The sequence below is a fragment of the Equus caballus genome, chromosome 15 (genome assembly GCF_041296265.1).
Source record: "Equus caballus isolate H_3958 breed thoroughbred chromosome 15, TB-T2T, whole genome shotgun sequence".
Classification (NCBI taxonomy): Eukaryota; Metazoa; Chordata; class Mammalia; order Perissodactyla; family Equidae; genus Equus; species Equus caballus.
This window is the reverse complement of record NC_091698.1, coordinates 64,752,383-64,769,153: the sequence shown is the minus strand read 5'-3', so window position 1 is coordinate 64,769,153 and position 16,771 is coordinate 64,752,383. Positions and strand designations below refer to the sequence as shown.

The following is a 16,771-nucleotide window of genomic DNA, read 5'->3' as shown; positions in this document are numbered from 1 at the left end:
AAAGGGTCTGACCCTGGAGAGCTACTGGAAACACCCCACAGAGACTCCTCCGCCATTTTCCTAACTCATGTGGACTCTATTCTATTATCTACAAAATAAACTCCAGTATGTGTAGCTGCCTCACCCCCTGCTTCCTATCTGGCTAAATATCACAGCTCTAAGCAAATGAATTAACAAGGTTTAAATCACCTACTAAGACATATTTAGCCTCTATAGCTTCGACATTGATTGTACCCATTTATGACATACCAGGATAAAGAGCTCTGATGTAAATAATTTTCAATGTGAAAAACATACATTTTAAAATATACAATTTACCTTCTAATAATATAATTATATTTACAACATAGTAAAAATGAACACAAATTATATAAATATATTGCTAAAAGAATGTTTTAAAATAGCTCTCTTTAAATCTAATCTAGCTCAACCAGCTGGTTTAGGAAAAAGCATAATAAAATAAACCTATTACAATGAAAGGAAAAATTTGGACTGTGACTTTATTTTAAGGGAAAAGGTCATTTGCAAGAAATGCTTATCACATAATAGGATAGCTTGCAGGTATAAAATTAAGTACTAAATAGTCAATGTGATTTTAAGGAAGCATTATAAACTGAAAATGTATTTGGCATTGGAGTAACATGAAAAGAAAAGGACTACATAGATTTATATTGACATTTATTTAAACATATCTTATGCAATGCCTACACAATTCCAAGGTATCTGAATGAAAAAAATGAAAAAGCATGCAGGTATTGAGCATTTGGAAATTTAGAAACATTCAATCTGACATTCCATAAATGAAGTCATGGTTTATAGTCACAAATGCAAAGATTATTTAATTAAATACATCATTTCTCATTTGAATACTCTATTGTAATAGTTATAGAATTTCTTTTTTTGAGAAGGCCAAGAAGAATGTATATTTTTGCATAATTCAAGGAACAATGGCTTTACCTGTGTTTTATTTTCCAGACCTTGTTACTGTCAGTGCATTTGAATATCCTTAAATTCAACATTGAATTTACAAAATTTAGCTATCCCTCAATATTTTTGAATATTCTTGTACAAACCTTCTCCAAAAATAAGAAGCTTATTACAAAAAAGACAATGTAAGTTTCTAGCTTTGTTGAGTTTATCTGTCCCCTTCCTTTCTCTTCACTCGGAAGTCATTACAATGCTTGAAAATCTATTTTTCAGTATTTGTTGTAAATATCATGGATTTTTTTTAAAGAAAACATATTCTAAGGAAAATGGTAAGGAATATTTTATCTTTAGAATTGCTGAACTGTAGCATCTCATTTGTTTTTGGTTTTTTTTAAAGACTTTATTTTTCCTTTTTCTCCCCAAAGCCCCCCAGTACATAGTTGTGTATTTTTAGTTGTGGTTCCTTCTGGTTGTGCTATGTGGGACCCTGCCTCAGCATGATGAGTGGTGCCATGTCCGCGCCCAGGATTCCAACCAGCAAAACTCTGGGCTGCCAAAGTGGAGTGTGCTAACTTAACCACTTGGCCTTGGGGCCAGCCCCTCTCCTTTGTTTTGATCTTTTTTCTTTCTTTTCTCAGGGATCACTATGTAAAAATTAAAATAATATAAATTTTTCTCCCACCATTGACATGATTTCCCAAATTCTTTCTTATTTTGAATTTTAATATTGCAATAACAGATACGGCTAACTTAATTGTTTTCTTTTATCATCATCGGTTTATTTATCAGCCTAGCTTTTAGTTACTAACTTGAGTGCTATGATTCTATTTGCCCATTTATTTTAGTAATTGGAAAAATATTGGAATTACTCCTTTGTTTGAAGTTGTCTTTAGATCAAAGTCTTCTGAAATGAATGGCTTGCCTGACTATCCAAGAAGTGTTCTAAGAAGGTAATGCCCAGCTATTGCAATGGTTGTTAGCAATTAAATCTTATGCTAAATTAATCTGCTTAATCTGAGAAGATAGTGTTTGAAAATTTCTGGGAGCTGGTCAACCAACTGCTAGAAATAATATTACATCTGTGTACTTGTTCCTGGTCAATCTTCCTATGGTGAGATTAAGTTAATTAGGCTTTCACCTAGTGGGTTACAGTTGATGATGATAATTTATACCAATACATCTCGAGGTGTCTTTTCATTTATGGTTATTCCAGTTGCATCTGTTTCTCAAGATCTTGATCACAGATGCTTCCAATCAGTTTTCACTTGACTGCTCACAGATCACTGATGAATCATGATAGAACTTACTTTTGTACATTTATGTTTCCTCCCTGTTGCATCTTTCTTCAACTAGCTCAATGACCTGGACCTGCTTACTATCACTTTGTAATAAAATCTGAAATAAGCAATAGATTAGATTTTAAAATGCTACATGTTGTAGACATAATGTTTACCATATGTTGCTAAAGACCATTGCAAAACATTTGCACATCATGATTCTATATTTTTAAAGAAACATATTACACAACATGTTATATGTTGTCTATAATGTATAAAGTATTATATATTGTAAGGGCATTTAAGATATTAAAGTTTTTCTCCAAGGACTGAAATGGTAGGCTATTTTTGTGTATTTTCTGTTTCCTCTAGCTTCTAAATAATGGATATTATTCCTTATTAGGAATCAAATGTTGCTTAAAAAGGGGCTCATTCTCACTATTTCATAGGTCAAAATGAATGGGAAATTTAGTCTTCAAATAATTTAATATGTAACACCATCATATAATATATGATGTAGTGTAGGCTTAGATTGTCCTAAATAATAGTGGGATTGGTTTCAATTATATCTAACAGAGTATTTACTTTTATTCACTTTTGATTGCTTATTTTAAATTGCTAGAGGAGAGAAAAAAGTGTTTGTAGAAAATTTACAATGTATGGATGATGAATGAAAAGGAGAAATTAAAAATTGCCTACAATCTCACCAGTAGATGCTATAAACATTTTGAGGGCTATTCTTCCAGAAACCGGAGAAAAGCAATTTCTCTGATAACTCAAAAAATAGGAGATACTGATAATTTCTTCATTGCATATTGGCTGAACTAATTTTACTTAATTAAGCAGTTTAAAGAATTGCTGATTTACAAAAATATTGTTTTTGATAATGTAAAACTTCTCACTTGATTTATTGAACTGAATCTTCAGATAAAATAATTCAGGATAGATGAAAACACTTCAGGAATTTCACCATCTGTAATGTCACTTTCAGAATTCTTTTTTTTTTTTTTGAGGAAGATTAGCCCTGAGCTAACTACTGCCAGTCCTCCTCTTTTTACTGAGGAAGCCTGGCCCTGAGCTAACGCCGGTGCCCGTCTTCCTCTACTTTATATGTGGGACACCTACCACAGCATGGCCTGCCAAGCAGCGCCATGTGCACACCCAGGATCTGAACCGGCGAACCCTGGGCCGCCAAGAAGCGGAATGTGCGAACTTAACCGCTGCACCACCAGGCCGGCCCCTCAGAATTCTTCTATGTGGTTATTATAATTGCTATTTTTATTACTGTTCAAGTAATTGTAATCATCATCACATTCTACCTTCATTTTTGCTTGCCTGTTTCCACACTCTTAGGTGAATATGTGTGTATTCCAAGGGAATATTTACATAATTTATAAATAATTTCTTTTTCATTTTCTTTTACTGGACACTTTCATAATGCATGAAAAATCCATAACAGCAATTTTAAGTCAGCCATTATAGTACATTAGTTCTATATGCTTGTGTTTTAATTTTCACATGCATAATCTCCTTTGCACCTATTGAAATGTAAGACATTTCAGAATTCTTTGCATTTCCTCACAGTACATTTTTACTTATTTACATCGGAAATTTCCTGATTGCCAAAATTGGTTGATTTTTCCATGTGTCTGACAATTTAATTAGTAAATTTCATGGGCTACCTACATTCTTCATAAGCAAATTTTAAAAGAGAATTGATAATTCTTACCTTAAATCCCACATTCCCAAAGCAATTTTAATTATAATAATCACCTATAGAAAAATGCAATAGACTTTGAAATTTAGTTTATTTCAATACTACTCAGCAGAAAATATTTCAAATCTATATTTAGAATTATCTCCTGGAAAGGGTGATGGGAGGGTGAAGAATTATCACAATTATATGAATGACACATTCAAAGAACAAATAATAATAAACAAATAATCCAATATTAAGCACAATAAAAATAATACTAATTTAAATACTCTTAGAATTTCTTACTTTACCTTTGGGGAAACTGTTTTCATAATGCACTTCTTATCCATCTTGCTCTTTGTTCCCATTGATAACAAGTGAAAGAAATGGACAAGAGCTCTGAGCACACTGAACATCTCACTCTCCAGATTCCTTAATGCTCCTGTGCACTTTCTCCCCTGATTTAAAGAACTCTGCCCCCTTTACTTATGTATCATGTGTTAGCCAGTAGTATGTGGACCAAATTGTACTCCTCAGAGGTATTTCATGACTAAGGTAAAAACGTTTTTAATCGCACAGCCTGGAGAAAAGATGATTGCGTGGAAAGCCTGCTGCTCCAACATCTCCTTTGAGGAGAGTATATTATGTGGCCCCCTCCTCTGATAACCAGGGGGCATCTGCCCCTAAAGCTAAAATCTGGTCAGTGGCTTATGAGATGACATGATTTGAAAGTTCTGCTCAACAAGACAAGGATAAGTAATGAATCCACTAGCTTCTCTTTCTAGGGGAGTTTGACTACACAACGTATATAGGGTAAACAATTATGAAGGAGCAGCAACAAGCCAAAGGGCATGCAAGGAAATGGCAGTGAACAGAAACGATAAGGTAGGAGACACTGTGAGTAAGCAGAAGACAAGACAAAGGAGAAGCTATAACCAAGCAGAAGCAAGGCAGCAGAGGGGGAGGAGTAGCAAGAGCACCAGAACAAAAGATGGAGGATAATGAAGTCACCAGAAGGGCTGAACCTTGAGAAGAGGGCCTTAAGTGACAGCAGACGAAGGGATGGCAAGATAACCTGGCCATTGGAACCACACTGTGTGCTGAACAACCTTCTAGTTCTTTTTATTTTATTTTTTTGGTGAGGAATATCGGCCCTGAGCTAACATCTATGCCAGTCTCCTTCTATTTTGTATGTAGGATGCCGCCACAGCATGGCTTAATGAGTGGTGTGTAGGTTCGTTCCCGGGTCTGAAGCAGAGTGCATGAACTTAACCACTATGCCACCAGGCTGCCCCCAACCTTCTAGTTCTTGAATCCCATTCTGATCTCCATAAAACCTGTCTGAGTTGTGACTGAAATCATTGCCTGTCTACATCCACTCTTAGCTGTTCTTATAACAAGCCTTCATTAACTAAGACAACCTGAACACATGTCTATTCCTCGGATCATAAAAGAATTGAACTAACCCAGAAGGACAGTGTGAATTAGTACACAATATTGTAGAAACAATATTATTGTTCTAAAGTATTGACCACTATGGTTTCCAGGGATTATTTTTAGGCAATAGATAAGAATGGTTAGCAATGCTAAATGAATTCCTATGGAGCATTCAAAAGTGTATTCTCTTAAGTAGATTAGAAATACCCTTTTGTTATCTAGTAAACGTTACCATTGGCTTAACAAATCCTTTCCTTGTATATAGTGGTGTAATTCAGTCTAAGAAGTGTTTAAGTAGGCATGACTTCTGAGTTAGTGGGAACTGAATTAAAGAGTTTTTGTTGTAATGAAAAAGATTCTAAAATTCCAGTTAAAAGCAAACTATTGAGTGTACAGAGATCAATGTAAATTAATATACTTTATATTTTAATGGGCCTTTATATAGTATACCACTAATCTTTAGGAAAACTAACTTACAAAATGTGAACCCTAGTATTTCTCCGAAACTTATGCTCTAAAAATCTTTTCTATAGTTTTCCACAATTTGTGTCAGTTTTTAGAAAACAATCAGCACTTTCAAATTATGCAAACATCTTCAAATAGCCAAGCTATTTTCTCAGAAAACATTGCCAATTCCACAAGATAATAAAATATGTATAAATAATCAAATAATCAAAATAATCAAATGATGAAACATATTTTTCTAAGACTAAAACTTTTAAAGACCATCAAATAAAGTTCTTCAAGAGCTTCAAAATTTTTCATATTTTGCGTCCTAAACCATTGGGTCTTAATGAAGAGTATGGATGCTCCTATAAACGGAAGCTTAACTGGAATGCTTGTATTTATCATGGCTGACCTATAGTTAAGTGGAGAAAGCCATCACCTTTTAAACTATGCATCTATTTCAGCAGATAGCAGATGTATAATTTCTGTCCAGTGATTACATGAGGAATTGAAATCATGATCATAATATTTGCTTTCATATTCTCTGATAGGAAAGCAATTGATAAGGTATAAATCGTTAGTGGCCTTCTTTTGAGTAGAATTAGGAATGCAAAAATTGTAGAAAAATGTCTAATCTATATTTGTCCACACTAGTAAAATGAGTGGTTTGGCATGGAGCTTTAGATCATCGTGGAACATTAAGCCTTTCCTAAAGATTAGAGTCTTTTAAATAGAAGTTCCTGAGTACTTTTTAGTCTTTGATTCTATAGGAGTTAACACTCTATGAACCTAAATCATTATGGCATATAGGTAAAAAGACCAAACACACCAAATACAGAAAATTATTATTGTTTTTTAAAAAATAAATGAAATTCTAATTGTACATCTCACAATGAGCTGGCTAAATGAAAAAATAATGTTATTAATGACAAAGAGTGTCAGATTCAAATTTTTATCTTTGATTTTCTGGGTCATTGATAATGTGTTGAAATGCTACCACCCAACAACAAAAATATTAAAAAATAGGGGCTGGCCCTGTGGCATAGTGGTTAAGTTTGACACGCTCCGCTTTGGTGGCCAGGGTTGGAGGGTTTGGATCCCGGGTGCAGACGTACACCATTCATCACCCATGCTGTGGTGGTGACCCACATATAAAGTGGAGGAAGATTGGCACAGGTGTTAGCTCAGGGTGAATCTTCCTCAAGCAAAAGAGGAAGATTGGCAACGGATGTTACCTCAGGGTTAATCTTCCTCAGAAAAAGAAAAAGGAAAAAAATTAAAAAATAAGGAAGAAACTCAAAACTATGAAAGACATGATGGATGTTTAGAAACTAGCTCTTTCTAGTAATACAACAAACAAAAACATCTGACCAACAGGCTGTGGTCTCTTACATTTGGTGACATCTGGTTGGATGAAAGAAAATTTTCTTTTCACAGAAACCAAGAGAACGTCAAGTTCAGAAAGTTTCTTCTGAAACTTTCTGGGTTTTTCTGACAATATCTACCGAGGCCATTGTTATAATGCCAACTTTCAACAATGAAAGAGAATCTGATAAATTCGGCCAACAATAATCTGGAATTTTGCATTACTTTGAGCACAGCCTGTTAAAACAGCAATAAGGAAATGCTTTAGTGAATAATAATTAAGCCTGATGTCAAGATGAATTCTTAACCTGTACAAAAGATATCTTTTAAAACACGGCAGCATTTTATATTTGCATGTAAGCAATGAACAGTAATTGTTCACTAAAATGGATCCAAATCTTCTACTTATCAAGCCTCACACTATGATTTGCCCAAACTATGTAGCCATTTAAACATGCAAAAAAAGCCTGTACTTTTTCTCTATAATTCTCATAAATTTAAAATCCAGATGGGTTTCCCTTAAATTTTATTCCAATTTTAATACTTTTCTAAAAAATTATTGTCATGTGGCAATTCCCTTTGCCTGTTTTAGCTATTTGTTTTTCATCAGAAATCTATGGTCTCTCTATATATGCAATTTGTTTTAGTTTTGCTAAAAATAATCATTTATAAACTATCTCTTCCTTTCCTTCATATAAACTTTCAGCGAAAAACACCACCCCAAAATGATAACAACAACAACAAACAAAACTCCTGTTTTCTGTCTTTATATATTCATCTTCCTTTATTCCTTGAGCAGCCCCTATCCTGGGTGGATGGACAGCACCCGTCACTGTGAGGCAATGAATGACGGAACTCTGCAAATCAGGAGACTGTTGTGTGGGAGGAGAGACAGAGACTCTCCTTTGCAGTTCTCGGCTTTTCAGGTGCCAGGCAGCTGCTCTGAACTGAACATTTGCTTCATGTTAACAAAAGCCAGCCCCGAGAATGTCCTCCTATCTTTTTAAGTAGCGTGCCAAACAGCAGCCTGATCAAAGCAATCTAATATGGCTTAAGTGCCACTGGTTGACATTTTGCATTCTTTTATTGCTTTCCATTTTTATCTACATAAAAAAATTGGTGATAACTAATATCCAGTTGATCTTTTCATTCTGGTAATAAAATGATAATACAAAGATCTTATTATCCACTCCAGACATCCATCATAGTACATTTTCCAATAACATACTACTCAGAGCATTTCTTCACTATACCCAAGTCAAAAGTAAGGGTAAGTACACAGCCTTCGATTCCCTTTCTCTCCAATACTTAGACACTGAACTGCAAATAAAAGGAGTTCAACTTCAACCCTTGACACTTTGCCCACATTAATGTCATCTGCAATTTTGTTCTCTCTGCATCATAGATAAACCATTTTCTTTGAGAAGCCAAAAATAGTTGGAAGGTCTGCCTACTAAAATATTTTTTCAACCCCAGAAAGTTTCTATTCTTGTAAGAAAACAAGAGGAAAGAGAACAGGAGGAAACAACCTTGGAAATGAAGAAGTAAGAAGAGTAAACCTTGCTAGGAAGAACGAGCAGGAGGGCAGGAGGAGAGACACATGTACAAGGCATAAAGAAACCAAAATAATGCAAATAAGCGAAACAAACATCAGAGATCATGAATTTATCAGAATCCATTTTTGTATGGATGCAGGAGGGACCCCAAGCATTCCTGCAGGCAGGAAGGACATTCTGTAATTATGTTATTGATTTGAAAAGACAAAAGGCAAAAAAAAAAGGAAAGAAAAGAAAAGAAAGAAAACACTAACAACAACAAAAATGCAAAAATCTCCCTGCATCCACCATATATTTAAAGTAGTTACTTATGTGACGATTAGGACTCACCTATAGTTGATAGGAGCAAGGTTAGTTTTCAAATTTTCAATATATTTAAAACTTCAAAGATTACAGCACTAACAATTTTTAAAGCTACTAGAAGAAGAGAAAAAAATCAGGACTATTTAAGCATTCAGTATATCACTACAAAGACCAAATTTTCATAAAAAAATTATAAAGAAACACATAACCTTTTGAGTTTGGGTGTATTGTTGGAAATCACTGGCCACTAAATTTGAAATTGAGACTCTATCTCAGAGTGACCAAGACATTAGTCTTTATACTTGGACTACAAAAAGAATTCAGAATAAGACCAATGGCTTCTACAGACCTACTAATAATGCATTTGAGAAAATTTCACAAGGAGAGAAAGTTTCCTTTGCATTCTTTATAGTATTTAAAAGACTTTTTAAGTCAATGAATGACTATAGACTAGGCAAGGGACTATCAAACATTCATCTTTTCATGCAAATAATTCACGCGTTAGTCACAAAAAGTACTATTCAGTCTGACTTGGATTTTCTCGGTAATGATTTGTTAATGAATAATTTGTATTAGTACATACTTCTCCAGTAATTATTTTTTGTAAAACAGTCTACAACTTGTCTTTTTTTCAATAATTCAAATAATTTTTCCTCTTTATGTTAAAAGAATGTGATTTTACAGTTCTTTCCCATCTGTTTTTTGAAGTGCCTTTCATTTTCCAAGGACAAAATTATCTACATTAAAAGACAGTAGGTTTTTTAGCAACTTCCTTATAAAATTATCTTATGATAGTAGACCATTGTTCTCAATGTTGGAGTTAACTGAGCAGGCAAGAGTAATCTGACTGTCCCTTTATTCCTATCCTGGACAGAGGAGAATGGAAAGTCATAGATAATGTTCTTCTGTGCTCATCTTCCAGTCCATGAATCTGCAAAAACTGACCTTAATCTAATTCCAAGTTGCAGATAACAAACATATTTTAGCAATGATATAAGCTAACGGACATCAAAGAGCTGAGATTGGTCTGGGATTGCGTGCAGAGACATTCCATTTGTAATCTGAAAGATCAAAGCATATATTTTGACACTGACATGACCACTATTCATAGAGACAGCTCTTTTTTAAAAAGGACCCTCTCCACACGTGAAAATAAGCTTTTGATTTTTAAATGAAAACAGGCTCTCTTCTTCCATTTAAAGATTCTTGACAGCTTTTCCTACTGGGGGGAAAGGGCGGCAACACAGAATCTGACAGAGACAGTCCTCGGAATTCAAATCTGCCCTTTCTCAAAAGAACCTTAACAAAAGGCTGTGCCCTGGCCTGTTCATGGAAGATTCTGTTGCTGCATCTAAACTAGTGACATAGGAATAGCTGAAAAAGAAACATATCTGCCGTCTCTTAGAGCCCCACAGGTCTGAATGCAGGCAGCTAGAGCTTCTTCCTCCTCCCTCCTACCTATTCTTCAGTAGCAAAGACTGGATAGTCTGATACTATACATATTTTCTTTTCCATATCAAGTAATAACATCTGCTGAAAGCTGGGGGTGGGAGAGGAGGAAGCATGGAGCCACTGCGGGAAACAGTAGACCTATTCTGAGTAAGTACAGAGAAATTTGGGAAGGTTTCTGTTCAAACAATAATTTCGAGTTTAATATTAATTATCAATGTAAGATAATCTTTTAGGTTATAGTCCGTATATTACCTGTGGAAATTTTCTTAAAAGACATCAATTGACGTATGTCATGTGAATTTCACAATACAGTTGCCATCTTAGGTATGGAGTAATTTTTAGAGATGGTAGTGATATATGGCTGTGATTTAATAAACATACATTCCTCCCGGTTTCAAACAAAGTCAAGGCTCACCGGGGATAAATGTAATAAAACAGTCTTTAGTTATACTACGATTTATACTGAGATACAGATATTTTAATTTATTTTTTTATTGGGTAGGGAATGCACTTCAGGTGGAAATCTCTGCTTACTTAAGCACTGTGAGTCAGATTTGTATTATTTGATACATAAATTCCTCCTTCTCCTCAAGGTTGAGTAATAACATGAATTCTTGATGGAACTTGGGGTTCTTGCTACATCTGCCCACTATCCCCTAAATAAAACAAAGGCAAAAGGAAATGAAAATGTTACCTGTTCTTTCCAGTGACTGCTGTCAAGTTAAGGCATTGGCAGTCCTGTCCGAGGTGTGCACTGAAAGCTCACAATCATTCATTTAATTCAAGTAACTTAAATGTAACACATACTCCTTAAAAAGGGAAAAACTCCACTAGCCAGCAAAAACCCTTGTCCTCAAAGGTATTATTCTGTGGAATATCCAGAAAAAAACACTATGCTTAATATCAGAATCTCATAAGATAAGCCAAATGAAAAGAAGCGTCTAGCAAGGTCATTAGCTGATAAACATATATTTCAAAAAACCATTGATATACCTAGAGAATACAGAATCAATCACATTTGATTTGGTTAATTCCCATCAAATACTAGAGTTTATTTTGTACATTTAAAAATCCACTTTTTATTGTCTGTTTAATATAAATAAAATAAAAATAGTACACAAAGCAGAAGTCTAGAGAAGAATATCTTCCTTGCATGGATTTTCTAAGACTCAGGAAAAATCAAGAACATTTATTGCTGCATTAAGGCACAAGTCTGGCTTTGGGAAAGTATTCTGTGGGTTGCCACTTTGCCTGCATCTATTCCCAAGAGCAGAAAGCAAACTGAACCATGGTATTAGATTTGCAAAACCTATGCTCCTTTTCAGAAAGTGTGGAAAAGATGGGGCTTGAGAGGAGATGATGTGCATTTGAAAATTCCCCTTGTGCGAGAGCTTTGGGAGATTACTTCAGGAGCTATTATGTTTAAAATAATTTTTTATGCCTTGTATGATAGTTTATCAATTTGATTTTCATAATTCATGATTCAGTGACCTTTTTGTTGCTACAACTGAAAAGACATTTTTATGCTACTTTAAAATGAACATTAAAATATTTGAAGACAAATCTGAGTTATAAGAAGCATGGTGTTCAAAACAGTAAGTATTTCATTAGATAAAGCTTCTTGTTTTTGTAAGTTTAAGACCACCATTTTGTTCCTCAGAGGATGACTCATTCCCATTTGGAAATACAACCAATGGTTTTGGGAATAGAACTCATCAACTCACATTCATCATTTTTCAAGGATATAGAAAAATGTTTTACTGACTATGACAATGAGAGATTAGAAGCTTGTTAGAACCATTTTATTTAAATAACTAACAACTGTGTTATCATTGGAGGAGATTCGTTAATGTGGTCAGCAAAACCTGGAAAAGAAAAACCTAAATATTTATGTAAAGAAATAAAATAGGTTTACTTTTAAGATAATGCTAAAACTCAAAATAAAATCACAGTCCTTATATCCTTTCGAATTCTCTAGCCTACAATTGAATAAAACTCAGTCCATGCATCTTTTCTGACTCATCATTTGGCATGCATATCACAGATTTGAAGGGTTTTGGTTATTTTTGCAGATATATGATTAGGATGTAAAAATTCATCATGTAAACACTCATAACGAACAAGAAGAGACTCTCTAGACAAGTAATTTCTGTATATATATATAATTTGGAGAAACATATTTTCCTATGTAAAACTTTGGTTGAATTTAGAAAGGTTTAATAGTAACTCTCAAAACGAAAGGAACTAATTTTTTTTTTTCTATATTTGAGTTAAGAGATAAAAACAGAAAGTGAAGGAAATAAGACTCATAGTATTCTCTCCTAATTTGGTCACGAAGAGAGCTACTGGAGTCTAAGATGTGGCAAAATACAAAGGCTACTTGCCTTATCCAAAGGTCTATAGAGGTGTTTGCACTTTCTGTTGCAAAATATGTGTCACCTCTTTTCTCACTTACAGGTAGGAACTGCAGTGGGAAAGTCTTCTACTGGACAGATTTCAAAATGAATTTTTACAACCCAGATGATGGACTGGTATACTTCAAAAGTGAATTCATGAGTTTCATAAACACCTCTCTCTTGCTCTCTTTTTTTTTCTTGACTAGCTTACATCATAATGGAGGAATAACATTTTAAAAATTTTGAATAGGCACTTACTGGAATTACAGTTAATCCTGATACAATCTAGATGGGGAAGAATAGATGAAAAATGAAAATTTATCCTTCAAGGTAATAGCTGCAGACATCCAATAAAATCACAGTCCACCCTTCCGGGGACAGACACATGCAAATATGGCCACTCCATATCATTTATTCTTTACATACTTCTAAAACCCAGATTCACTGTTATAACACTTCACCATTGTAAACAACAAGAGGGTTAAAGAAAAATGGCCAATTCAAACAAAGCTACATGGTGACAAATCTAAGTGAAATAAAGAATTGTTAACTGTCAAAGATGCTTGGCTTAGACTGGTTGCAACTTTCTCCCCATCTGTGAAAGAACATATCATTGTTTTCAGCATAATTAAAAAGTGCTCCGTCACAATGGGGTACAGTGCAAACTCAGCTAGGCTCAGACATCTTGGACCTCCAAAATCTAATATCCCACAAAGGCCAACAGAATCCTTTAAAATTATGGTGGTCAAATTGAGAGTAAGTTGAAATTATTCTCATCTCACCCTAATGTTTTTATTTATTTATTTTTTATTTGCTTGGGCAAAAAAGGTAAGAACCAGATGTTGGCTGGATTCCATGCCTTGTATTAATTGGAGGAGGAAAAAAACAATTGTATGTTTTCTTTAGAAACTCTAGTGGTTAAGGATTAGTGCTAGTCTTCAGAGCTCACAAGCCCATGCCTCTCTTAGGAGCTAACAATGCTATCTCGATGTAATAAGTGTCATGGTTAACATTGCTATTGATTTTCCTTTTCTTATACCTGCTTCTTAACAGAAAAGCAGGTTCTCTAAGAACAGAATGTCTGATCTGGATAATACAGACTGTGATTATAAGGGCTATCTTTAAAGGACTATGTGGGATGTTTTATATTTATTTTATGTATAGATAAATATTTGTTGGTTTTGGTTGTTAGTATTTAACGCCTTTGGGGAACACGAAAAATATAAACCTAGATTCTGTTTCCACATAGCTGAGTTTGTCATGTGTCGTCAACCGCATCAGAAAAGTGGTTGCAAACAGCCAAGGACCAGCACCTACACAACTCTTTCCACAGAATGCTTTGCTGTTAGAATAATTCCCATGTGTGTTTCTGCTTTGGCTACCAGCCCCTTCACTGCCCTAGGCAATTTATCTCATTGGCTTGTAGTAACCTATCCTTGTCACCAGAGGGAACTCTAACAGAACAGTCAAGGAGAGTGCTGTGTGTTCTTCAGTAATCTTTAAAAAACACCGTTATTGTTTAACTTAATTTAACTAATATTAATTGAACGTTATGGTATTAAATAAGCTATCAGTTAAATAATTTATATTTTATGATCTACCATTCTGCCCAGCACAATTGAAAATGTAGGCAGGGTTTCCACAAAGGCCTTACTTCATTACATTTTATTACTCTTTTTATAAATCTAGGTAGATTCAAATTTTATTTTCTCTCTCTATTTATTCACTTGTGTGTGTGTGTGTTTAGCGCTTCAAGGAAATACAGTAAAACCTCATTAATTTGTACTCCTCTTGGACTTAATAATAATATTGAAACTTATTGGGCAGAACATTTATAATTCTTTATTTGATATGAACAGAGATCACCTGGGAAAAATTAAACAGATAAACGAGTTGTGCAAGGCCTAGTTCAGGAAGAAAACTGATTTCAAGTGCTATACTATACATTGATGGTACAACTTGCATGAAACAAAGTGCTAAATATGGATAATTCTTATCCACCCATTAAAATCAGCCTAGTAAGAACTTTCCTCAACAAGATTTCTCCAGTTCTTAATTTGTGTTTTTGAATGTAATTGAAAACAAAACTGCTTAAAATTTTTTTAGTTTACAATTCAGACTTTTTCTTAATTCAGCCTGGCTTTCCCCCACATTTTATCCAGCTTGTTGAGGTTTTACTGTAGTGACGCTTTCTTAACGCTACAATTAAGCAGGAAAGCATTATTTTTCTGTAGAAGAGCCTGTGTTTTTAGTGTTCTCATGGCTGTTTGCTAAGGGCCGCAGACTTTGGGCATTGAAGGGTTGTGGATTGCTGTCTGATAGCAAAATATCACCACACAGTATTTCCAAACAGAAAAGATGAGATACCACAAAGGTGACTATTCAAAGGAGAAGCCCAAGAAGTAAATGCACTGTTGGTCTAGATCGCAATTAGAAATTTGATATTTTGTGCAGATGTTATCCAAGTAAAGTAGATGGATTTTTATTTATCTAAAAAGACATCATCTATAACCAATCAGAATGTCAGTAAATATAACAAAAAGAAATTCAGTTTGAGGCATCTTTGAGCCTCATCATTTATCTTTTCAATTAACCTCATTGATACATATGGCTTCCCTTTTAAGAACCCTCAGTGGTAGAAATCACAAAACAGTAAATTATGTTAAACAAAATAAAAACAATAAAAAGATGTCCCCAAAACCTAAATTAATTTCAATGATGGAAATGAGACCATCAAGTGTTTTAACTTTCCATGGCAAACAGGCTACTTAATAAATGTTTGCAGGCAAAACTGAACAAAAGGTGGAAAGTGTTAGTTCAATGGGGGAAGGCGAGTTGTTACCTAGATTGACCGTCAGTTTCACACGCCCTGCGTCCAGTTCCAGGCGGAGGGTGTCTGCAGAGTCTCTAGAGGTGGTTGCCATGAGAATGCCATATGCACGTTGGGATCGGAACCGTAAGGACACATCCTCAGCCTCTGTGTGCATCACCACTGGGAGCTGGATTTTCATAAACATGCTCCCATCATAGCTCAGAACCGTTGCCTCTATAGATGGGAAATGAATGTAAAAGTTCTCACTTAGTTTAGTGCATTTATACTTTGAAAAGGAAAAGCATGACATTAAAGTCTTCCCGTTAGAACACAAGACTACAAACTCAGCTCATCTTCTTCAGAAATGAGCCATTTCTTTTTAAGCCAGAAAAAGAAGTCACAGTAAAGAGAACTTCCTCTGTGAAGTATCCGCCAAAATAAAGTACAAAAGCAGAGATGGCTGCATTTCCTTTTTTTGTTCCCATAGCACTTTCTACCTATAGCACTAATCATGTTGGATTATCAATATTTATTTATGTGTGTCCCTTCCTAAGAGCAGAGATCCTATTATTTTGTGTAGCCACAGTGTGAGCCTGGTTTGAAGCACTAGCAACCATTTAATGCATGTTTATATATAGCCAGGCCACTGGCAGCTCTGTGAAATCAGCCTCGGCTCTGAATCCTTCATCAGCAAAATGACAGGGTGCTACCACAGGATCTCTAAAGCCTTTGCTCGCCCTAAAAGCCCATGATTCTAAGAGAAGTTACTATTATCAACTTTTTTGTAATTTCTGCCCTAATAGAATCAAAAAAAGAAAAAGAAAAATATATGGCTCATATACAGGAACCAGATCAACACTTTACCAAAGGTGATATTCAATAAGAGAAGAAAATTCATATTACCAAACAACATGTGATGTTTCTTCTGAGTCACTATGTTTGACAAGGTAATTTTTAGTTACACAAACTAGAACTTCATTTTCAGGTTTATTTACAGGTAAAGGGTAACTTAAAATATTATCTGTAAGCACCACCCTGGTGTTCTGAAAATATTAAGCTATCACAAAAAAGTCAATAGCTTTATGTACTTTGGTAATATTGAA

The 16,771-nt window shown here is 34.6% G+C and overlaps 1 protein-coding gene across 44 annotated transcripts in view; it reads right to left on the bottom strand.

Annotated features, from left to right (window-relative positions):
• Positions 1–16,771, bottom strand: part of NRXN1 (neurexin 1) — a 1,070,775-nt gene that overhangs the window by 555,081 nt on the left and 498,923 nt on the right. For 24 of the 44 annotated variants that reach the window (XM_070236373.1, XM_070236360.1, XM_070236375.1 and 21 more), the window contains 2 exons: positions 15,699–15,902; positions 13,115–13,141 (listed from right to left, as the gene is read on the bottom strand). In XM_070236373.1, coding sequence (XP_070092474.1) covers positions 13,115–13,141; positions 15,699–15,902 — 231 coding nt within the window. The remainder of the gene's footprint in view (positions 1–13,114; positions 13,142–15,698; positions 15,903–16,771) is intronic. The other 20 variants (XM_070236361.1, XM_070236351.1, XM_070236366.1 and 17 more) reach the window with 1 other exon arrangement.